The sequence below is a fragment of the Mobula hypostoma genome, chromosome 1 (assembly GCF_963921235.1).
Source record: "Mobula hypostoma chromosome 1, sMobHyp1.1, whole genome shotgun sequence".
Taxonomy (NCBI): domain Eukaryota; kingdom Metazoa; phylum Chordata; class Chondrichthyes; order Myliobatiformes; family Myliobatidae; genus Mobula; species Mobula hypostoma.
In genome coordinates this window covers 250,895,494-250,913,905 of record NC_086097.1, presented here as the reverse complement: position 1 = coordinate 250,913,905, position 18,412 = coordinate 250,895,494, and the positions used below count along the sequence as shown (strand labels likewise).

At 43.9% G+C, this 18,412-nt stretch overlaps 1 protein-coding gene across 3 annotated transcripts in view; it reads left to right on the top strand.

The window, feature by feature from the left end:
- The window catches only part of rad54b (RAD54 homolog B), a 217,756-nt gene that overhangs the window by 180,049 nt on the left and 19,295 nt on the right, over positions 1 to 18,412 (top strand). For all 3 annotated transcript variants that reach the window (XM_063042472.1, XM_063042466.1, XM_063042462.1), the window contains exons 11-12: positions 4,367 to 4,628; positions 16,042 to 16,108. In XM_063042472.1, coding sequence (XP_062898542.1) covers positions 4,367 to 4,628; positions 16,042 to 16,108 — 329 coding nt within the window. The remainder of the gene's footprint in view (positions 1 to 4,366; positions 4,629 to 16,041; positions 16,109 to 18,412) is intronic.

Below are 18,412 nucleotides of genomic sequence, written 5' to 3'. Positions count from 1 at the left end.
CGCCTCATCTAGGTTTTAAAGTGGCACTCACAGTAAACAGAACCATGGTCACGTAACGTAGATAGGTGTTTCTTTTTACGTCATACGTTAATATTTTTGGATGATGGAATTTATGACTTTTTTGCAAAGTTTGCAGACGATATGAAGATAGATGGAGGGGTAGGCAGTTTTGAGGAAGTAGAGAGCCTACAGAAGGATTTAGATGGATTAGGAGAATGGGTAAAGAAATGGCAGATGGAATAGTGTCGGGAAGCGTATGGTCATGTACTTTGGCAGGAGAAATTAAAGTGTGACTATTTTCTAAATGGAGAGAAAATACAAAAATCTAAGGCGCAAAGGGATTTGGGAGTCCTTGTGCAGGATTCCCTAAAGGTTAATTTGCAGGTTGGGTTTGTGATGAGGAAGGCAAATGCAATGTTAGCATTCTTTTCAAGAGGACTAGAATATAAAAGCAAGGATGTAATGTTGAGACTTTTTAAGTCACTGGTGAGGCCTCACGGAGTATCGTGAGCAGTTTTGGGCCCCTTGTCTTAGAAAGGATGTGCTGAAACTTGAGAGGGTTCAAATGACGTTCATGAAAATGATTCCAGGATTGAATGGCTCATCATATGAAGAGTGTTTGATGGTTTTGGGCCTGTATTCACTAGAATTCAGAGGAATGAGGGGTGACCTCATTGAAACCTATCAAATGCTGAAAGGCCTTGATAGGGTGGATGTGGAGAGGATGTTTCCTATGGTGGGAGAGTCTAAGACCAGAGGACAAAGCCTAATTATAGAGGTGTCCCTTTAGAACAGAGATGAGGAGGAATTTCTTTAGCTAGGGAGTGATAAATCTGTGGAACTCATTGTCACAGGTGGCTGTGGAGGCCACGTTTGTATGTATATTTAAGGCAGAGGTTGATAGATTCTCGATGGGTCAGGGCATGAAGGGGTATGGGGAGTAGCCGGGAAATTGGAATTTAGAGGAAAATTGGATCAGCCATGAGGAAATGGTGGAGCAGACTTGATCGGCCAAATGGCCTAATTCTGCCCCTGTACCTATGGTCTCCCAAACAGATCCTTTACCCGCATTTGAAGGAAGGTCAGCAAGCTCCTGGTGGGCAAAGGATACACTTCAAAGGTAACATCAAACCCAGCCTGAAGAAATTCAACAAGGTATCTAAAAACTGGGAAGACATTACACTCAATAGATACACCTGGAGGAAATCTGTTCAAGAGGGAGCTGTTCTACATGAGAATGACTTCCTCTGTGCTGCTGAGAACAAGCAGCAGCTGTGAAAGGAGAGACTGAACAACCAAAAGACCCAAACACTGACCACAGACACCACTTACTCTTGTTCACACTGCACCCCCCCCCAGAATGTGTGGATCCAGATCGGCCTCTCTAGCCACCAATAGACAACCCCTTAGGAGAACATCATACTCGAATGGAGTGATTGCACTGCATATAGATGTATGGTCGCATCACTACCAGATATGGAGGCTCCACAGAGGCTCATAAAGATTAAAGGTTGGTTTTATTTGTCACACATATATGAGTGGCAGAGTGGAGATACTTGCTCGCCCTAACCTTATGTCTTTGGAATGAAGGAGGAAACTGGAGCACCTGGAGGAAACCTACGCATTTACAGGGAGAATATACAAACTTCTCAGACAGCTGCAGGAATTGAACACAGATTGCTGGTGCCATATGACAAGAGCAAGTACTATCCGTGCTGCGAGCTTGTCTGGTCTTGTATTTATGTGGTCTGTGTTGCAGCCCATCGACATGTTTTGTGTTTAGCGATGCTCGTCTGCACACCCATTGTTGTAACGTGTGATTATCTGAATTATTGTTGCCTTCCTATCAGCTTAAACCAGTCTGGCCACTCTCCTCACCTCTCACATAAGGTAATTTTGCCCACAGAACTGCTGCTCACTGGATTTTTTTTTTTGTTTTTTTGCACCATTCTCTGTAAACTCTAGAGTCTGTTGTGTGTGAAAATCCCAGGAGATCAACAGTATCTGAGATACTCAAATCATCTCGTCTGGCACTAACAATCATTCCACAAAGTCACATAAGAACATAAGAAATAGGAGCAGGAGTCGGCCATCTGGCCCATCGAGCCTGCCCCGCCATTCAATAAGATCACGGCTGATCTGTCCGTAAACTCAGCTCCATCTACCTGCCTTTTCCGCATAACCCTACTATGTAAAAATCTATCTAACTGTAGCTTAAATGTATTTAGTGAAGAAGCCTCAACTGCTTCCCTGGGCAGAGAATTCCACAGATTCACCACTCTCTGGGAAAAAGAGTTTCTGCTCATCTCCGTCCTAAATCTTCTCCCCTGAATCTTGAGGCAATGTCCCCCAGTTCTAGTCTCACCTACCAATGGAAACAACTTTCCTACTTCTATCTTACCTGTCCCTTTCAAAATTTTGTATGTTTCTGTAAGATCCCCTCTCATTCTTCTGAATTCCAGAAAGTATAGTCCCAGGCGACTCAATCTCTCCTCATAGATTAACCCCATTCATCTCTGGAATCAGCCTGTTGAACCTTCTCTGCGCTGCCTCCAAAGCCAGTATATCCTTCCTCAAGTATGGAGACCAGAACTGCACACAGTACTCCAGGTTCGGCCTCATCAGTACCCTGTATAGTTGCAGGATGACCCTCCCTGCTCTTGAATTCAATCCCTCTAGCAATGAAGGCCAACATTTCGTTTACCTTCTTAATAACCTGTTGTACCTGCAAGCCAACTTTTTGTGATTCATGAACAAGCACTCCCAAGTCCCTCTGCACAACAGCATGCTGAAATCTTTCACCACTTAAATAATAATCTGCTCTCCTATTATTCCTTCTAAAGTGGATGATCTTGCATTTACCAGCATTGTATTCCATCTGCCAGACCTCAGCCAACTCACTTAACCTATCTATCTATATCCCTCTGCAGACTCTCCACATCCTCTGTACAATTTGCTTTTCCACTCAGTTTCGTGTCATCAAATTTTGCTACGCTACACTCAGTCCCCTCTTCCAAATCATCAATGTAAATGGTAAACAACTGCGGGCCCAGCACCGACCCCTGCGGCACCCCACTCACCACTGACTGCCAACCGGAGAAACACCCATTTATACCAACTTCCATTGGTTAACCAAACCACTATCCATGCCAATACACTTCCTCTGACTCCATGCATCCATATCTTATTTATAGGTCCCTTGTGCGGCAACTTATCGAACACCTTCTGGAAATCCAAGTATACGATAGCTACCTGTTCCCCTCTCTATCCACTGCACTCATTATGTCCTCAAAGAACTCCAGTAAGTTTGTCAAAGAGGACCTGCCCTTTCTGAATCCATGCTACGTCTGTCTAATGGAACCACTCCTTCCTAAATGTTTCACTATTTCTTCCTTAATGACAGCATCAAGCATTTTCCTGACTACAGATGGTAAGCTAACTGGCCTATATTGCCTGACTTTTGTCTACATCCTTTTTTAAAAAGTGGCATGACATTTGCTGTCTTCCAATCTGCCGGGACCTGCCCAGAGTCTAGAGAGTTTTGGTAAATGATTAACAACGCGTCTACTGTAACCTCCGCCAATTCCCTCAGCACCCTGGGATGCATCCCATCAGGACCAGGGGACTTACCTACCTTCAGGCCCTCTAGTTTGCTCATCATTATCTCTTTAGTCACTTAGATCACATTTCTTCCTCATTCTGATTTTTGGTCTGAACAACAACTGAACCTCTTGACCACGTCTGCGTGCATTCATGCATTGAGTTGCTGCCACATGATTGGCTGATTATATAATTGCATTAATAAGCAGGTGTACTGAATAAAATGGCCACTGAGTGTATCCTATTGTATATGTTTATAAAAATGCCAGTCAGGTTTTGTATGAAATGCTCTCACACAGTACACTATTAATATGGGGGCTTCAGAAAGTTCAAATGTACAGTGTATACATCCCTGAGGTTCATCTCTATCAGGCGGCCACAACACAAAAATCACAATAGAATCCACTAAAAACTCCACACCACGAACATTCACTGTGTGAAAAAGAAAGAAAAAGAATCAGCAAACAATAAAAAAAAATGACAGAATATGAACTGCAGACTCCCTGAAAGTGAGTTCACAGCCACAGGGGTAACTGGTCCAGGAGCCTGATAGCTGCAGGCCACAGCCGTGGAGCCACTTCAGTGCTGAAATGGGTGTTGATGACTGCAGGCCACAGCTGTAGACTCAGTTCAGCACTGAGACGGGTAAAATCTCACGTTGTAGTGAGCCGTACACTGGTTTGTCGTTCGCCCTTGGCCTTGACACCCTCATCTTTTTAATCTGACTTGGCGTTTAAATTGCTTGTTTTAATTTCTCCTGTTGCAGAGTTGTGCTTGTTTCAAACTACACTCAGACGCTGGACCTCTTGCAAGAAATGTGCAAGTCCTCTGGATACAGCTACACCCGACTGGATGGACAAACCCCCGTCAGCCATCGACAGCACATTGTGGAATCGTTCAACAGCAAGCACAGCCAGCACTTTGTCTTCTTACTCAGTTCAAAGGCAGGCGGAGTTGGATTAAATCTGATCGGAGCATCTCGATTGGTTCTGTATGATATCGACTGGAATCCAGCAAATGATGTTCAGGTGACGTTTAATTGACATTTGTGTTTGAAATGATGCTCAGGTAGAAGATGAGGACTGTAGTAAATACTTCATAACCACTGAAGACTGAAGCTTTTTGTGATTTGTAGAGCATAGAAAATAAATATAGACCATGCTACAGGGATCAACCCTCAAGTATTAACTCTCAACAATAATGATCATTCAGGCACAGAGAGAATCTGTATTTATTGACAAGTACCTTTATTGGATCAGTTCATAAAACACATGAATTTACACAACTAAATACCTATGAGCACACCCACTGGATTTCCCTAAACCTCCATGAACAGGCAGAAGAGAAAAGGTAATGTCCGGGAAACGGAGTCTGTGCTGGCCAGGTATTCTTCCTGATCCCAATGTAGTCTCCACGTTTCCAACATAGGTTAAGGGCGAAAGGTGAAATGTTTAAGGGGAACCTGAGAGAGAACTTCTTCATTCAGAGGGTGGTGAGAGTGTGGAACCAGCTGCCATCGGAAGTGGTGGATGCAGATCTGATTTCAACGTCAGAGAAATTTGGATAGGAACATGGATGAGAGGGGTATGGAGGGAGATGATCTGAGTGCAGGTTGGTGGAACTAGGCAGAGTAATAGATGGATTAGATGGGCCAAAGGTCCTGTTTTTGTGCTGTAGTACTCTATGACTCTAGTCTCACCCAGCTTCAGTGGAAAAAGCCTGCCTGCATTTTCCCTATCTATATCTCTCAGAATTTTATATACCTCTGTAAAATATCACCTCAATCTTCTAGGCTCTTGGGAATAAAGTTCTTCTTTGGTGACAATGAAGATTGCATAAACTTCAGCAAGAGTATAAATTGGCTAATCCCTTAACTGTTCAGATTAGAAACCACAATATGATTTAATAAATGAGCTTTGGATAAAATTGCTGCAAAATTGGATTATGAGATTATGAGAGTAAGATTCGGAGCGACATACACAGAGCAGACAGACAATACCTTTTTCCCAGGATTGACATGTCTGATACCAGAGGGCATGCATTTACGGTGAAAGGGCGTTGTTTCAAAGGAGATGTGAGGAGTAAGTTTTTTACACAGAGTGGTGGGTACCTGGAATGCGCTGCCTGGGGTGGTGGTAGAGGCAGATACATTAGAGACTTTTAAGAGACGTTTAAGATAACGTATGAATGTGAGGAAAATTGAAAGGTATGGACATTGTGTAGGTAGAAGGGATTAGTTTTTTCTTTTTCCATGTTTGCTCACCTTCGCACTACTTACTAGTTTTTTATATATATAGGTTTTTTATTATTTATCATAATATACTATTGCTGCAAAACCACAAGTTTCACGACATGTGCCAGTGGTATTAAACCTGATTCTGATTGTGATTAAGCTTCTGGTTTAGTTGGCTATTTGATTACTAATTTAATTGGTTCAGCACAACATTGTGGACCAAAGGGACCGTTCCTGTTCAATGTTCTAGAAAATAATTTCAAATACTTGCTTTGTGACGTTATTTATTACATAAATACAATAAACTTTATTAATGAATTTCAAGTTAATTTGTGGTTCGACACCTCCGTTGGTCAGGGTCGACTTTGAATATTGTGTCCCAGCTGTCTACGTGATACGTAAGCCAGGCCAGTACAATATGGAGACCCAGCTGTTGCCCATGTAGTAGGCTCCCCCTGTCTCACAGCTGATGAATCCAAAGAACAGGAAGTATCCTAAAGGCAGGCTGACAAGGGATGTCAAAAATAAAAGCAAAAGAGAGGGCATATAATAGAGCAAAAATTAGTGGGAAGTTAGTGGATTGGGAAGCTTTTAAAAACCAACAGAAGGCAACTAAAATCCATAAAGAGAGAAAGATGAAGTATGAAGGTAAGCTAACCAATTATATTAAAGAGGGTACCATAAGTTTTTTCCAGAAATATGGAGTGAAAGAGAGGTGAGAGTAGATATCATATCGCTGGAAAACTATGGTAGTAATGGGGGACAATGAAATGGTGGACAAACTGAATAAGTATTTTGCACCAGTCTTCACTGTAGAAGGCACTAGCAATATGCCTGAAGTTCAAGAGTGTTAGGGGGCAGAAGTAAGTGCAATTGCTATAACTATAGAGAAGGTGCCTGGGAAGATGAAAGGTCAGAAGGTAGATAAGCCAATTGAATCAGATGGACCTGGAGTTCTGAAAGAGGTAATTGAAGTGATTGTGGAGGCTTTAGTAATGATCTTTCAAGAATCAGTAAATTCTGGAATGGTTCTGGAGGACTGGATAAAGCAGTGGCTGATTGGCAGGAGGCAAAGAGTGAGAATAAAGGGAGCCTTTTCTGTTTGGCTGCCAGTGACTAGTGGTCTGCTGGAATCAGTGTTGGGACCATTTCTTTTTACATTATATGTCAATGATTTGGATGACAGAATTGATGGCATTTAAGTGGAGGGGTTTGGTAGTGTTGAAGAAGTAGAGAGGCTGCAGAAGGACTTAGACAGATTAGGAGAATGGGCAAAGAAGTGGCAGATGGAATAAAGTGTCAGGAAGTGTATGATCATGCACTTTTGGTAGAAGAAACAAAAGTGTAGACTATTTTCTAAACTGGCAGAAAATTCAAAAATCTAACATGCAGGATTACCTAAAGCTGAACTTGTAGGATGAGTCGGTGGTGAGGAAGGCAAATGGAACAACAGCATTCATTTCACAGGGACTAGAATATAAAAGTAGGAATGTAAAGCTGAGTCTTTGTAAGGCACTAGTGAGGCTCACTTAGAGTATTGTGAGCAGTTTTGGGCCCCATATCTAAGAAAGTATGTGCTGACATTGGAGAGGGTTCAGAGGAGTTTCATGAGAATGATTCCGGGAATGAAAGCGTTATCATATGAGGAGTGTTTGATGGCTCTGGGCCTGTACCCATTGGAATTCAGAAGAATGAGGGGGTGGGGGGATCTCATTGAAACCTACTGAATATTGAGAGGTGTAGATAGAGTGGATGCAGAGAGGATGTTTCCTATAGTGGGAGAGTGTAGAATCAGAGTGCACAGCCTCAGAAGAGAGGGACGTGCATTTAGAACAAAGATGAGGAGGAATTGCTTTATCCAGAGTGTGGTGAATCTGTGGAATTCATTGCCACAGTCAGCTGTGGAGGCAGGTCACTGGGTGTATTTAAGGTGAAGGTTGATAGGGTCTTGATTACGTTGTTCTCCTCCATGGTGCATCATGTTGCTAGCTTGATTCTCAACCTAACATGGATAGAAAGCATGCAAGAAGACGGCCAGGTTCGAACCCTGGACCACCTGCCTCAAATTTCAGTGAGGGTGCCACTTCACCACCAGCCAGCGAGGGTCTTGATTAGACAGGGTGTGAAAGGTTATGGGAAAGGCAGAAGAGTGTGTTTGAGAGGGAAAATAGAGCAGCCATGATGAAATGGTGGAGCAGACTCAATGGGCTGAATTATCTAATTCTGCTCTTATATCTTATGGTCTCATGGTGTTGACCATTTGTTAACGGAACTAGGTTAGGAAATTCACTACGCAACTCGTAATTAATCGAAGCTCACACTTTATCGTCTCTGCACAAACAACAACATAACTGTGTTGACCCCAGGCCAACAACTTAGAACATGAATTCTACTCTTCCCTCTGTACCAATACTCACTCAGATCACTTGTCCAATTTATAACACTGGAATAGAGGATCTCTGTTGGCCAGATGATTGATCCTTTCTTCACCCAGCCTCTGGTGTGGGGGCTCTTCCTTGTGATGGTGGGTTTCTTGAGAGATTTATTGCTGACAGCACACTCCTAGTGTCCACTTTTACACTTGTTCCTTCCCAGTATAAATATTGCGTTCCAGCGTCATCGGCTGCAGGTCATGTGTCTGACCTCCAACACCTTTTTATTGGCTCTGCTCCAGGCCAGCATTAATTTATTGCCCTCTTCCCAGCAAGTGACAGTTGGTAATTTATGGCTCTTTGTTCTTTTCAGTAACCAGGTCCAATCACTCCAAGCAGGCACCAACCCCAACATTCACAAACCTACATGTTATGTTTTATCAAAGAACATCTCCCAAATAATTTCTTATTTGGAAATGATCTCTAGTCCTGCAGATTACCTGAAGCATCATTATGTCTTCTTTGAAACACTGAAAACAAAGCAACTATATCTCACAAGATGGAGGTCATAAAACGATTCCACAAAGTGGTAGCCTTCATCTGCAAGCACATGGCAGGAACAATTGATCTGTCTGCTTCCACTGTCCTTGACCCATTTGAGTTTGACTTTTTTTCCGTACTGTAAATCCACCATGGCAGTGATGTTTGAGTTCAGAGTTTTTCTCCTCCTAGGTGAGCTGCCAACCACAGCTGACAAGCTCCATCTGCCTAAAGCGACTGACTTTAAGGCAGCAGTAACCAACTTTACCCCTTCTCCTGTCAGTAGAAATGGTTCTGCTGGGCTTAGTCACACAGGAAGACCAGGGATGCACACCATTGGGAGCACTTTAATAGGTAGTGGGAGCTTATCCCCACTGCCACATCCCAGCTATAACAACCTTCAGGAACCTAATTTGAGGTATGGTTTTAAAAATCTGTAACTATTAATATTTCTTTTCCTGAAATGTAAGTAGTTTGGCTTTTATTGCCATGTCAGTGTGGTTCCATTTCGATTTTAAGGGAATTAAGGGATATAGAACATAGAACACTCCAGCACAGTACAGGCCTGTCAACCAACGATGTTGTGCTGACTTTATATGTCCCCACATGAGGGACCATGTTTCCTTTGTTGTAAGTCCTGGACTAAAGGGCTCAGCCTCAGAATAGAGGGATGTCCCTTCAGAATGAAGGTGAGGAAGAATTTCTTTAGCCAGAGAGTAGTGAATCTGTGGAGGCCACCTCACTGGGTATATTTAATGCAGAGGTTCCACCGATTCACCACTCTCTGGCTAAAGAAATTCCTCCTCATCTCCGTTCTAAAAGGAGGCCTCTCTATTCTGAGGCTGTGTTCTCTGGTCTTTGACTCTCCCAACATAAGAAACATCTTCTCCACAATCTGCTCAAGGCCTTTCAACATTTGATAGGTTTCAATGAGGTCACCCCTCATTCTTCTGGGTTCCAGTGATTACAGGCCCAGAGCCGTCAAACGCTCTTCATATGACAAGCCATTCAATCCTGGAATCATTTTCATGGACTTCCTTTGAACCCTCTCCAATGTCAGCATGTCCTTTCTAAACCGCTCACAATACTCCAAGTGAGGCCTCACAATTGCTTTATAAAGTCTCAACATTACATCCTTGTTTTTATCTTCTAGTCCTCTTGAAATGAATGCTAACTTCGCATTTACCTTCATTACCACAGACTCAACCTGAAAATTAACCATCCAAATCATTGACATGCAATGTAAAGTGAATCAGTCCTAACATAGACGCCTGTGGAACAACACTAGTCACTCGCAGCCAGCTATAAAAGGATCCCTTTATTCCCACTCTTTGCCTCTTGCCAATCAGCCACTGCCTTATCCATGCTAGAATCTTTCCTGTAATACCATGGGCTCGTAGCTTGTTAAGCAGCCTCATGTTGATAAGCAACCTCTTGTCAATGACCTTCTGAAAATCCAGTACATGATATCAACCAATTGTCCTTTGTCTATCCTGCTTGTTATTTCTTCAAACAATTCTAACAGATTTGTCAGGCAAAATTTTCCCTTGAGGAAACCATGCTCACTACGGCCTATTTTATCATGTGCCTCCAAGTACCCCGGGACCTCATCTATAATAATCAACTCCAACATCTTCACTGAGGTCAGACTAAATGGCCTATAGTTTCCTTTCTTCTGCCTCTCTCTCTTCTAGGGTGACATTTACGATTTCCCAATCTTCCGGGATCATTCCAGAATCTAGTGATTCTTGAAAGATCATTACTAATGCCTCCACAATCTCTTCAGCCACCCCTTTCAGAACTCTGGGGTGTTTGGCAGAAGAATAAATCAAGGAAGGTAGTGCACCCGTGGCTGACAAGAGAAATTAGGGATAGTATCAATTCCAAAGAAGAAGCATACAAATTAGCCAGAAAAAGTGGCTCACCTGAGGACTGGGAGAAATTCAGAGTTCAGCAGAGGAGGGCAAAGGGCTTAATTAGGAAGGGGAAAAAAGATTATGAGGGAAAACTGGCAGGGAACATAAAAACTGACTGTAAAAGCTTTTATAGATAGGTAAAAAGGAAAAGACTGGTAAAGACAAATGTAGGTCCCCTACAGACAGAAACAGGTGAATTGATTATGGGGAGCAAGGACATGGCAGACCAATTGAATAATTACTTTGGTTCTGTCTTCACTAAGGAGGACATAAATAATCTTCCAGAAATAGTAGGGGACAGAGGGTCCAGTGAGATGGAGGAACTGAGCGAAATACATGTTAGTAGGGAAGTGGTGTTAGGTAAATTGAAGGGATTAAAGGCAGATCAATCCTCAGGGCCAGATGGTCTGCATCCCAGAGTGCTTAATGAAGTAGCCCAAGAAATAGTGGATGCATTAGTGATAATTTTTCAAAACTCGTTAGATTCTGGACTAGTTCCTGAGGATTGGAGGGTGGCTAATGTAACCCCACTTTTTAAAAAAGGAGGGAGAGAGAAACTGGGGAATTATAGACCGGTTAGCCTAACGTCGGTGGTGGGGAAACTGCTGGAGTCAGTTATCAAAGATGTGATAACAGCACATTTGGAAAGCGGTGAAATGATCGGACAAAGTCAGCATGGATTTGTGAAAGGAAAATCATGTCTGACGAATCTCATAGAATTTTTTGAGGATGTAACTAGTAGAGTGGATAGGGGAGAACCAGTGGATGTGGTATATTTGGATTTTCAAAAGGCTTTTGACAAGTTCCCACACAGGAGATTAGCGTGCAAAGCACATGGTATTGGGGGTAAGGTATTGATGTGGATAGAGAATTGGTTAGCAGACAGGAAGCAAAGAGTGGGAATAAACGGGACCTTTTCAGAATGGCAGGCAGTGACTAGTGGGGTACCGCAAGGCTCAGTGCTGGGACCCCAGTTGTTTACAATATATATTAATGACTTGGATGAGGGAATTAAATGCAGCATCTCCAAGTTTGCGGATGACACGAAGCTGGGCGGCAGTGTTAGCTGTGAGGAGGATGCTAAGAGGATGCAGGGTGACTTGGATAGGTTGGGTGAGTGGGCAAATTCATGGCAGATGCAATTTAATGTGGATAAATGTGAAGTTATCCACTTTGGTGGCAAAAATAGGAAAACAGATTATTATCTGAATGGTGGCCGATTAGGAAAAGGGGAGGTGCAACGAGACCTGGGTGTCATTATACACCAGTCATTGAAAGTGGGCATGTAGGTACAGCAGGCGGTGAAAAAGGCGAATGGTATGCTGGCATTTATAGCGAGAGGATTGGAATACAGTCGCAGGGAGGTACTACTGCAGTTGTACAAGGCCTTGGTGAGACCACACCTGGAGTATTGTGTGCAGTTTTGGTCCCTAATCTGAGGAAAGACATCCTTGCCATAGAGGGAGTACAAAGAAGGTTCACCAGATTGATTCCTGGGATGGCAGGACTTTCATATGAAGAAAGACTGGATGAACTGGGCTTGTACTCGTTGGAATTTAGAAGATTGAGGGGGGATCTGATTGAAACGTATAAAATCCTAAAGGGATTGGACAGGCTAGATGCAGGAAGATTGTTCCCGATGTTGGGGAAGTCCAGAACGAGGGGTCACAGTTTGAGGATAAAGGGGAAGCCTTTTAGGACTGAGATTAGGAAAAACTTCTTCACACAGAGAGTGGTGAATCTGTGGAATTCTCTGCCACAGGAAACAGTTGAGGCTGGTTCATTGGCTATATTTAAAAGGGAGTTAGATATGGCCCTTGTGACTACGGGGATCAGGGGGTATGGAGGGAAGGCTGGTGCAGGGTTCTGAGTTGGATGATCAGCCATGATCATAATAAATAGCAGTGCAGGCTCGAAGGGCCGAATGGCCTACTCCTGCACCTATTTTCTATGTTTCTATGTTTCTATGTTACACCATCCGGTCCAGGTGACTTATCTACCTTTAGAACTTACAGTTTCCCAAGAGCTTTCTCGCTAGTAATGATAACTTCATACACTTCGTGACCCCTGACACCTGGAGCTTCCATGATAATGTTGGTGTTTTCCACAGTGAAGACAGATGTAAAATACTTGCAACATACATCAAAGTTGCTGGTGAACGCAGCAGGCCAAGCAGCATCTATTGTCCCCCATTACTACCTCTCCAGCATCGTTTTCCAGCGTTCTGATGTCCACTCTCGCCTCTCTTTTACACTTTACGTATCTGAAGAAACTTAAGGGGAGCATGAGGGGAAATTTCTTCACTCAGAGAGTGGTGAGAGTGTGGAACGAGCTGCCAGCACAAGTGGTGCATGCGAGTTCGATGTCAACGTTTGAGAGAAATTTGGATAGATACATGGATCGTAGTGGTTGGAGGGCTAGGGTCCCGGTGCAGGTCAATGTGAGTAGGCAGTCTAAATAGTTTCAGCATATACTTGATGGGCCGAATGGCCTGTTTCTGTACTGTACTTCTCGATGACTCTATGACTGCCATGCATCCTACAATCTCTTTGATCTACTACCATCAGGAAGTAGGTACAGGAACACCAGGACTAGAACTGCCAGACTGGACAACAGTTTCTTCCCTTGGACTGTGAGACTAATGACTACCCTGCCAGCACCGAGGTCTCATCACTAGAACAGCGACCTGTTTACTGTTTACCTGTGCTGCACACTACACATGCATTTTGAATTAGATTTTATTAACTTGCTATGGTAATAGGCGTACAGTGTATTGGCCTTCATGAATCGTGGAATTGAATTTAGGAGCCGAGGGGTAATGTTGCAGCTATATAGGACCCTGGTCAGACCCCACTTGGAGTACTGTGCTCAGTTCTGGTCACCTCACTACAGAAAGGACACGGAAACCATTGAAAGGGTGCAGAGGAGATTTAGAAGGATGTTGCCTGGATTGGGGAGCATGCCTTATGAGAATAGGTTGAGTGAACTCAGCTTTTTCTCCTTGGAGCGACGGAGGATCAGAGGTGACCTGATAGAGGTGTACAAGATGATGAAAGGCATTGATCGTGTGGATAGTCAGAGGCTTTTTCCCAGGGCTGAAATGGTTGCCACAAGAGGACACAGGTTTAAGGTGCTGGGGAGTAGGTACAGAGGAGATGTCAGGGGTAAGTTTTTAACTCATAGAGAGTAGTGAGTGTGTGGAATGGGCTGCCGGCAACGGTGGTGGAGGCGGATCCGATGGGGTCTTTTAAGAGACTTTTGGATAGGTACATGGAGCTTAGAAAAATAGAGGGCTATGGGTAAGCCTAGTAATTTCTGAGGTAGGCACATGTTCAGCACAACTCTGCGTTGTAGGTTTTCTATGTTTCTAATATTTCATTCTATGTGTATGATATATGTGCTCCAGAGAAATGTTGTTTATTTGGTTTCATATGCAGTACTGTGCAAAAGTCTTTGGCACATATACATAGCCAGGGTGCATAAGACTTTTGCACAGTACTGTATATTATGTCTTTCCAGTCATGAAATAACACTACTGAGCTAATAAAAAGCTAAGTACTCTTCTTTCTGTTTTCCAGCCACCTTCCAATTTTAACCAATTTACAGTACTGTGCAAAAGTCTTAGGTACCCTAGCTATGTATATGTGCCTAAGATGTTTGCACAGTGCTGTATTTTATTTATTTAGATAAAGCAAGGAATTGGCCCCTAAGGCTCTTCGAGCCGTGCAACCCAGCAATCCTTGATTTCATCCTAGCCGAGTCACAGGACAATTTACAATGACTAATGAACCAATTAACCTACCGACCGGTACGTCTGCAGGAGGAAACCCTCATGGCCATGGGAGAATGTATATACTCCTGACAGGCAGCAATGAGAATTGAACCCGGGTCACCTAAAATGTAAAGCATTGTACAAACCACCACGCCACCGTGCCACCTGTACACTCAGATGACAATGAACTTGAATGCGATTACCTAAAGCAGGGGTCCCCAACCTTTTTGCACTGCGGATCGGTTTAATATTGACAATATTCTTGCGGACCGGCCAACCGGGGGAGGGGGGGTGGGCGGGGTAGGGTTGCCAACGGACAAGGGTAGCAGTCAATATGTTGTGTTTACCCCAAGAAAGACGACCATGACCATGAAGCCTTGCACGGGCACCAGTGCGCATGCGTGTATATGCCGATTTTTTTCTACAAATCGTTTTTGGCGATTCTGTTCGGGGGTGGGGGTGTTAATCACGACCGGAATATAGGTGATAAGTAGCTAATACACTCAATTTCATTTCTAAAAGGGTTTATCTAACGAATTTAATATTAAACACACAGCGCATATTTTCCTCACATGAATATAGTGATGTCAATTATCGGGGGGGACAGGGGAGCTTGAAGTAAGTGTTGAACGAACTTCCAGTAGAAGTGGTAGAGGCAGGTTCGATATTATCATTTAAAGAAAAATTGGATAGGTATATGGACAGGAAAGGAATGCAGGGTTATGGGCTGAGTGCAGGTCGGTGGGACTAGGTGAGAGTAGCGTTCGGCACAGACTAAAAGGGCCGAGGTGGCCTGTTTCCGTGCTGTAATTGTTATATGGTTATATAAGTCACTTATAAGTCAATAGCATCATAACATTTTAAGTAACGTTTGGATATTAAACACACAGGACATATTTTCCCTGTATGAACATATAAAATCATTGCAACACACCAATATCACTGAATCAGTGGGAGCCCTGGGCTTGTTTCCCTGCAACAAGACGGTGCCATCGAGGGGTGATGGGAGACAGCGATACTCGAAGGGAGTTCCTTATGTCCAGTCTATTCCGCAATTTAGTTTACGTTGCATTCATTGCAGAGATATGTTGGAAATGGAAGCAACATTTTCAGTGCTTTCAATGGCTATCTCAGGATATTTAGCCTTGACTTTGATCCAGAATGCCAGCAGAGATGTTATGTCAAACATACTTTTCAGCCCACCGTCATTTGCAAGCTCGAGGAGTTGATCTCCTTCCTGCGCTAACATGGATGACGCGTGAGTAATGACCTCGCATGTGTTCAAGCTCAACAGTGGCCGTGACAGGGAATGAAGAAAGGTGCAGCTGACTCAGATCGCCAAATCATATTGTTTCCTCGCAGCCCGGTAGCGCATGCTTTGCGGCCCGGTGGTTGGGGACCGCTGACCTAAAGCACTATCTATTGGAGCTTCATTGTCTGTGCACACAGACTTATTAAACATCATTATATTTTAAAAGGTGCACTGTGCCAAAGGTAATTGGAAGTTTAAAATACAATTTTTAATCTGACTACGGTAGAGACTGAACTATTCAGTTGTTGCTTTTGTCCCAGTTGAATTTTAAATTAATTGCGTTTTTCTTTCTGAAGGCAATGGCCAGAGTCTGGAGAGATGGTCAAAGGAGGCCTGTGCACATTTACCGACTGCTAACTACAGGTTTGTTTGTCTAACTCTATGATATTTGTTATCTGAATGCACTTCCCCAAATACCATAAGATATAGGAACAGAATTAGGCCACTTGGCCTATCAGGTCTGCTCCACCATTCCATCATGGCTGATTTATTATCCCTCTCAATCCCATTCTCCCCATAACCTTTCACACTCTGACTAATCAAGAACCTATCAACTGCTGCATTAAATATGGAATGCAATACGACTGGGGATCCTTCACCTTTACTGCCGTTGTGATGTGTCATCACCTTCTGCCAGCTCCACTGTTGAGGACTTGGTTGGATTGCTGTTTGGAACCACCACCTTGACTCAACTCCATGGGTGGCCCTACCAGGAGCTAAGTGCCAGATGGCTGAACTCCAGACAGCATCGATCTTGGGATCTGAGGAACTCACAGGCCTCTCCACAACAACAAGGTAACAATTCTTGGAGAGACATCTCGAACAAGGGTATCTGTCATAACATCAGTCATCAGACTTGAAAGGAAATTTCTTCTCCTAGAGGATTGTGAATCTTTGGAATTTTCAGTCTGAGAATGGTGTGGAGACTCGGTCAAGACAGGATTTGTTGCACGTGCATCAAAATATACAGTGAACTGTGCGTTTGTGTCAACGACCAACACAGACGGGAATCTGGGGGCTGGGGGCCACTTCCAATGCTGACATAGCATACCCACAATTTACTAACCCGTACATCTTTGAAATGTGGGAGGAAACGAGCTCCCGGAGGAAACCCACCCGGTTACAGGGAGAACATTCAAATTCCTTACAAGCAGCAGCAGGAATTGGAATGCCAATCAAGAGCACCGGCACTGTGAAATGTTGTGCTCTCTGCTCTACTACAGGGATCAATAGAATTTCAGATTTTCAGGGAAGCAGGGGATATAAGTTCGGTTCTGTTGATCAGCAGAAAAATCTGGAGGAACTCTCACCTCAGTCTCAGTCTGCAACTGGACGACCTGAGTTACAAGGAAAGATTGAATAGGTAGAAACTTTATTCCCTAGAACATAGAAGACTGATGGGAGATTTGACCGAGGTACACCAAAATATGAGGGGTATAGATAGGGTAAATGCAAGCAGCCTTTTTTCACTGAGGCTGGGTGAGACTACAACTAGAGGTCATGGGTTAAGGGTGAAAGGTGATAAGTTGCAGGAGGTGAGCAGCTGAGTGACTGTCAGGAGAAATGGAAATAGGCAGTTAGAGCAGAGCACCCCTGTGGCCATTCCCCTCAAAAACAAGTGTACTGCTTTGGATACTTTGGTGGGGGATGACCTCCCGGGGGAATGCCATGGCGACCGGATTACAGGCACTGAGCATGGGTCCATGGTGCAGAGGGGAAAGAGAGAGAAGAGGGGAGTGGTAGTGATAGGGGACTCAGGAGTGAGGGGAACAGACAGGAGATTCTGTGGATGTGAATGGGATACCCGGATGGTATGTTGCCTCCCAGGTGCCAGGGCCAGGGATGCCTCAGATCGCATCGACGACATTTTGGAGAGGGAGAGGGAGCAGCCAGTTGTCTTGATACGTATTGGTACCAATAACATAGGAAGGAAAAGCAATGATGTCCTGAAACGAGAATTTAGAGACCTAGGTAGAAAGCTGAGAAGCAGGACCTCCTGGGTTGTAATTTCTGGATTGCTACCTGTGTCACGTGCCAGTGAGGGTAGAAACAGGATGATTTGGCAAATAATTGCGTGGCTGAGAAGCTGGTGCAGGGGGCAGGGCTTCAGGTTCTTGGATAACTGGGATCTCTTCTGGGGGAGGTATGACCTCTTCAGAAGTGACGGGTTGCACCTGAACCCAGGGGGGCAGGCAATATCCTCGCGGGCAGGTTTGTTAGAGCTGTTAGGGAGGGTTTAAAGTAATTTGGCGGGGGGGGGTGGAAACTGGAGTGAAGGGACTCAGGGAAGGACAGATGGTAAAAAAGCAAAGATAGTGTGCAGTCAGACTGTCAGGAAGAGCAGGCAGGTGATGGGACTTAGTTGCAGCTATCAGGCTGAGTATCAATTCATTAGGGATGCAGAGTCAGAAAGGATAGTAAATATGATACTCAGGGTGTTGTATCTAAATGCACGTAGTATCAGAAATGAGGTGGACGATCTTGTTGCAATATTACAGATTGCCAGGTATGATGTTGTGGCTGAAGGATGGTTGTAGTTGGGAGCTGAATGTCCAAGGTTACACGTTATATTGGAGGGATAGGAAGGTAGGCGGAGGGGGTGGTGTGGCTCTACTGGTAAAGAATGGCATCAAATCAGCAGAAAGATGTGACATGGGATCGGAAGAT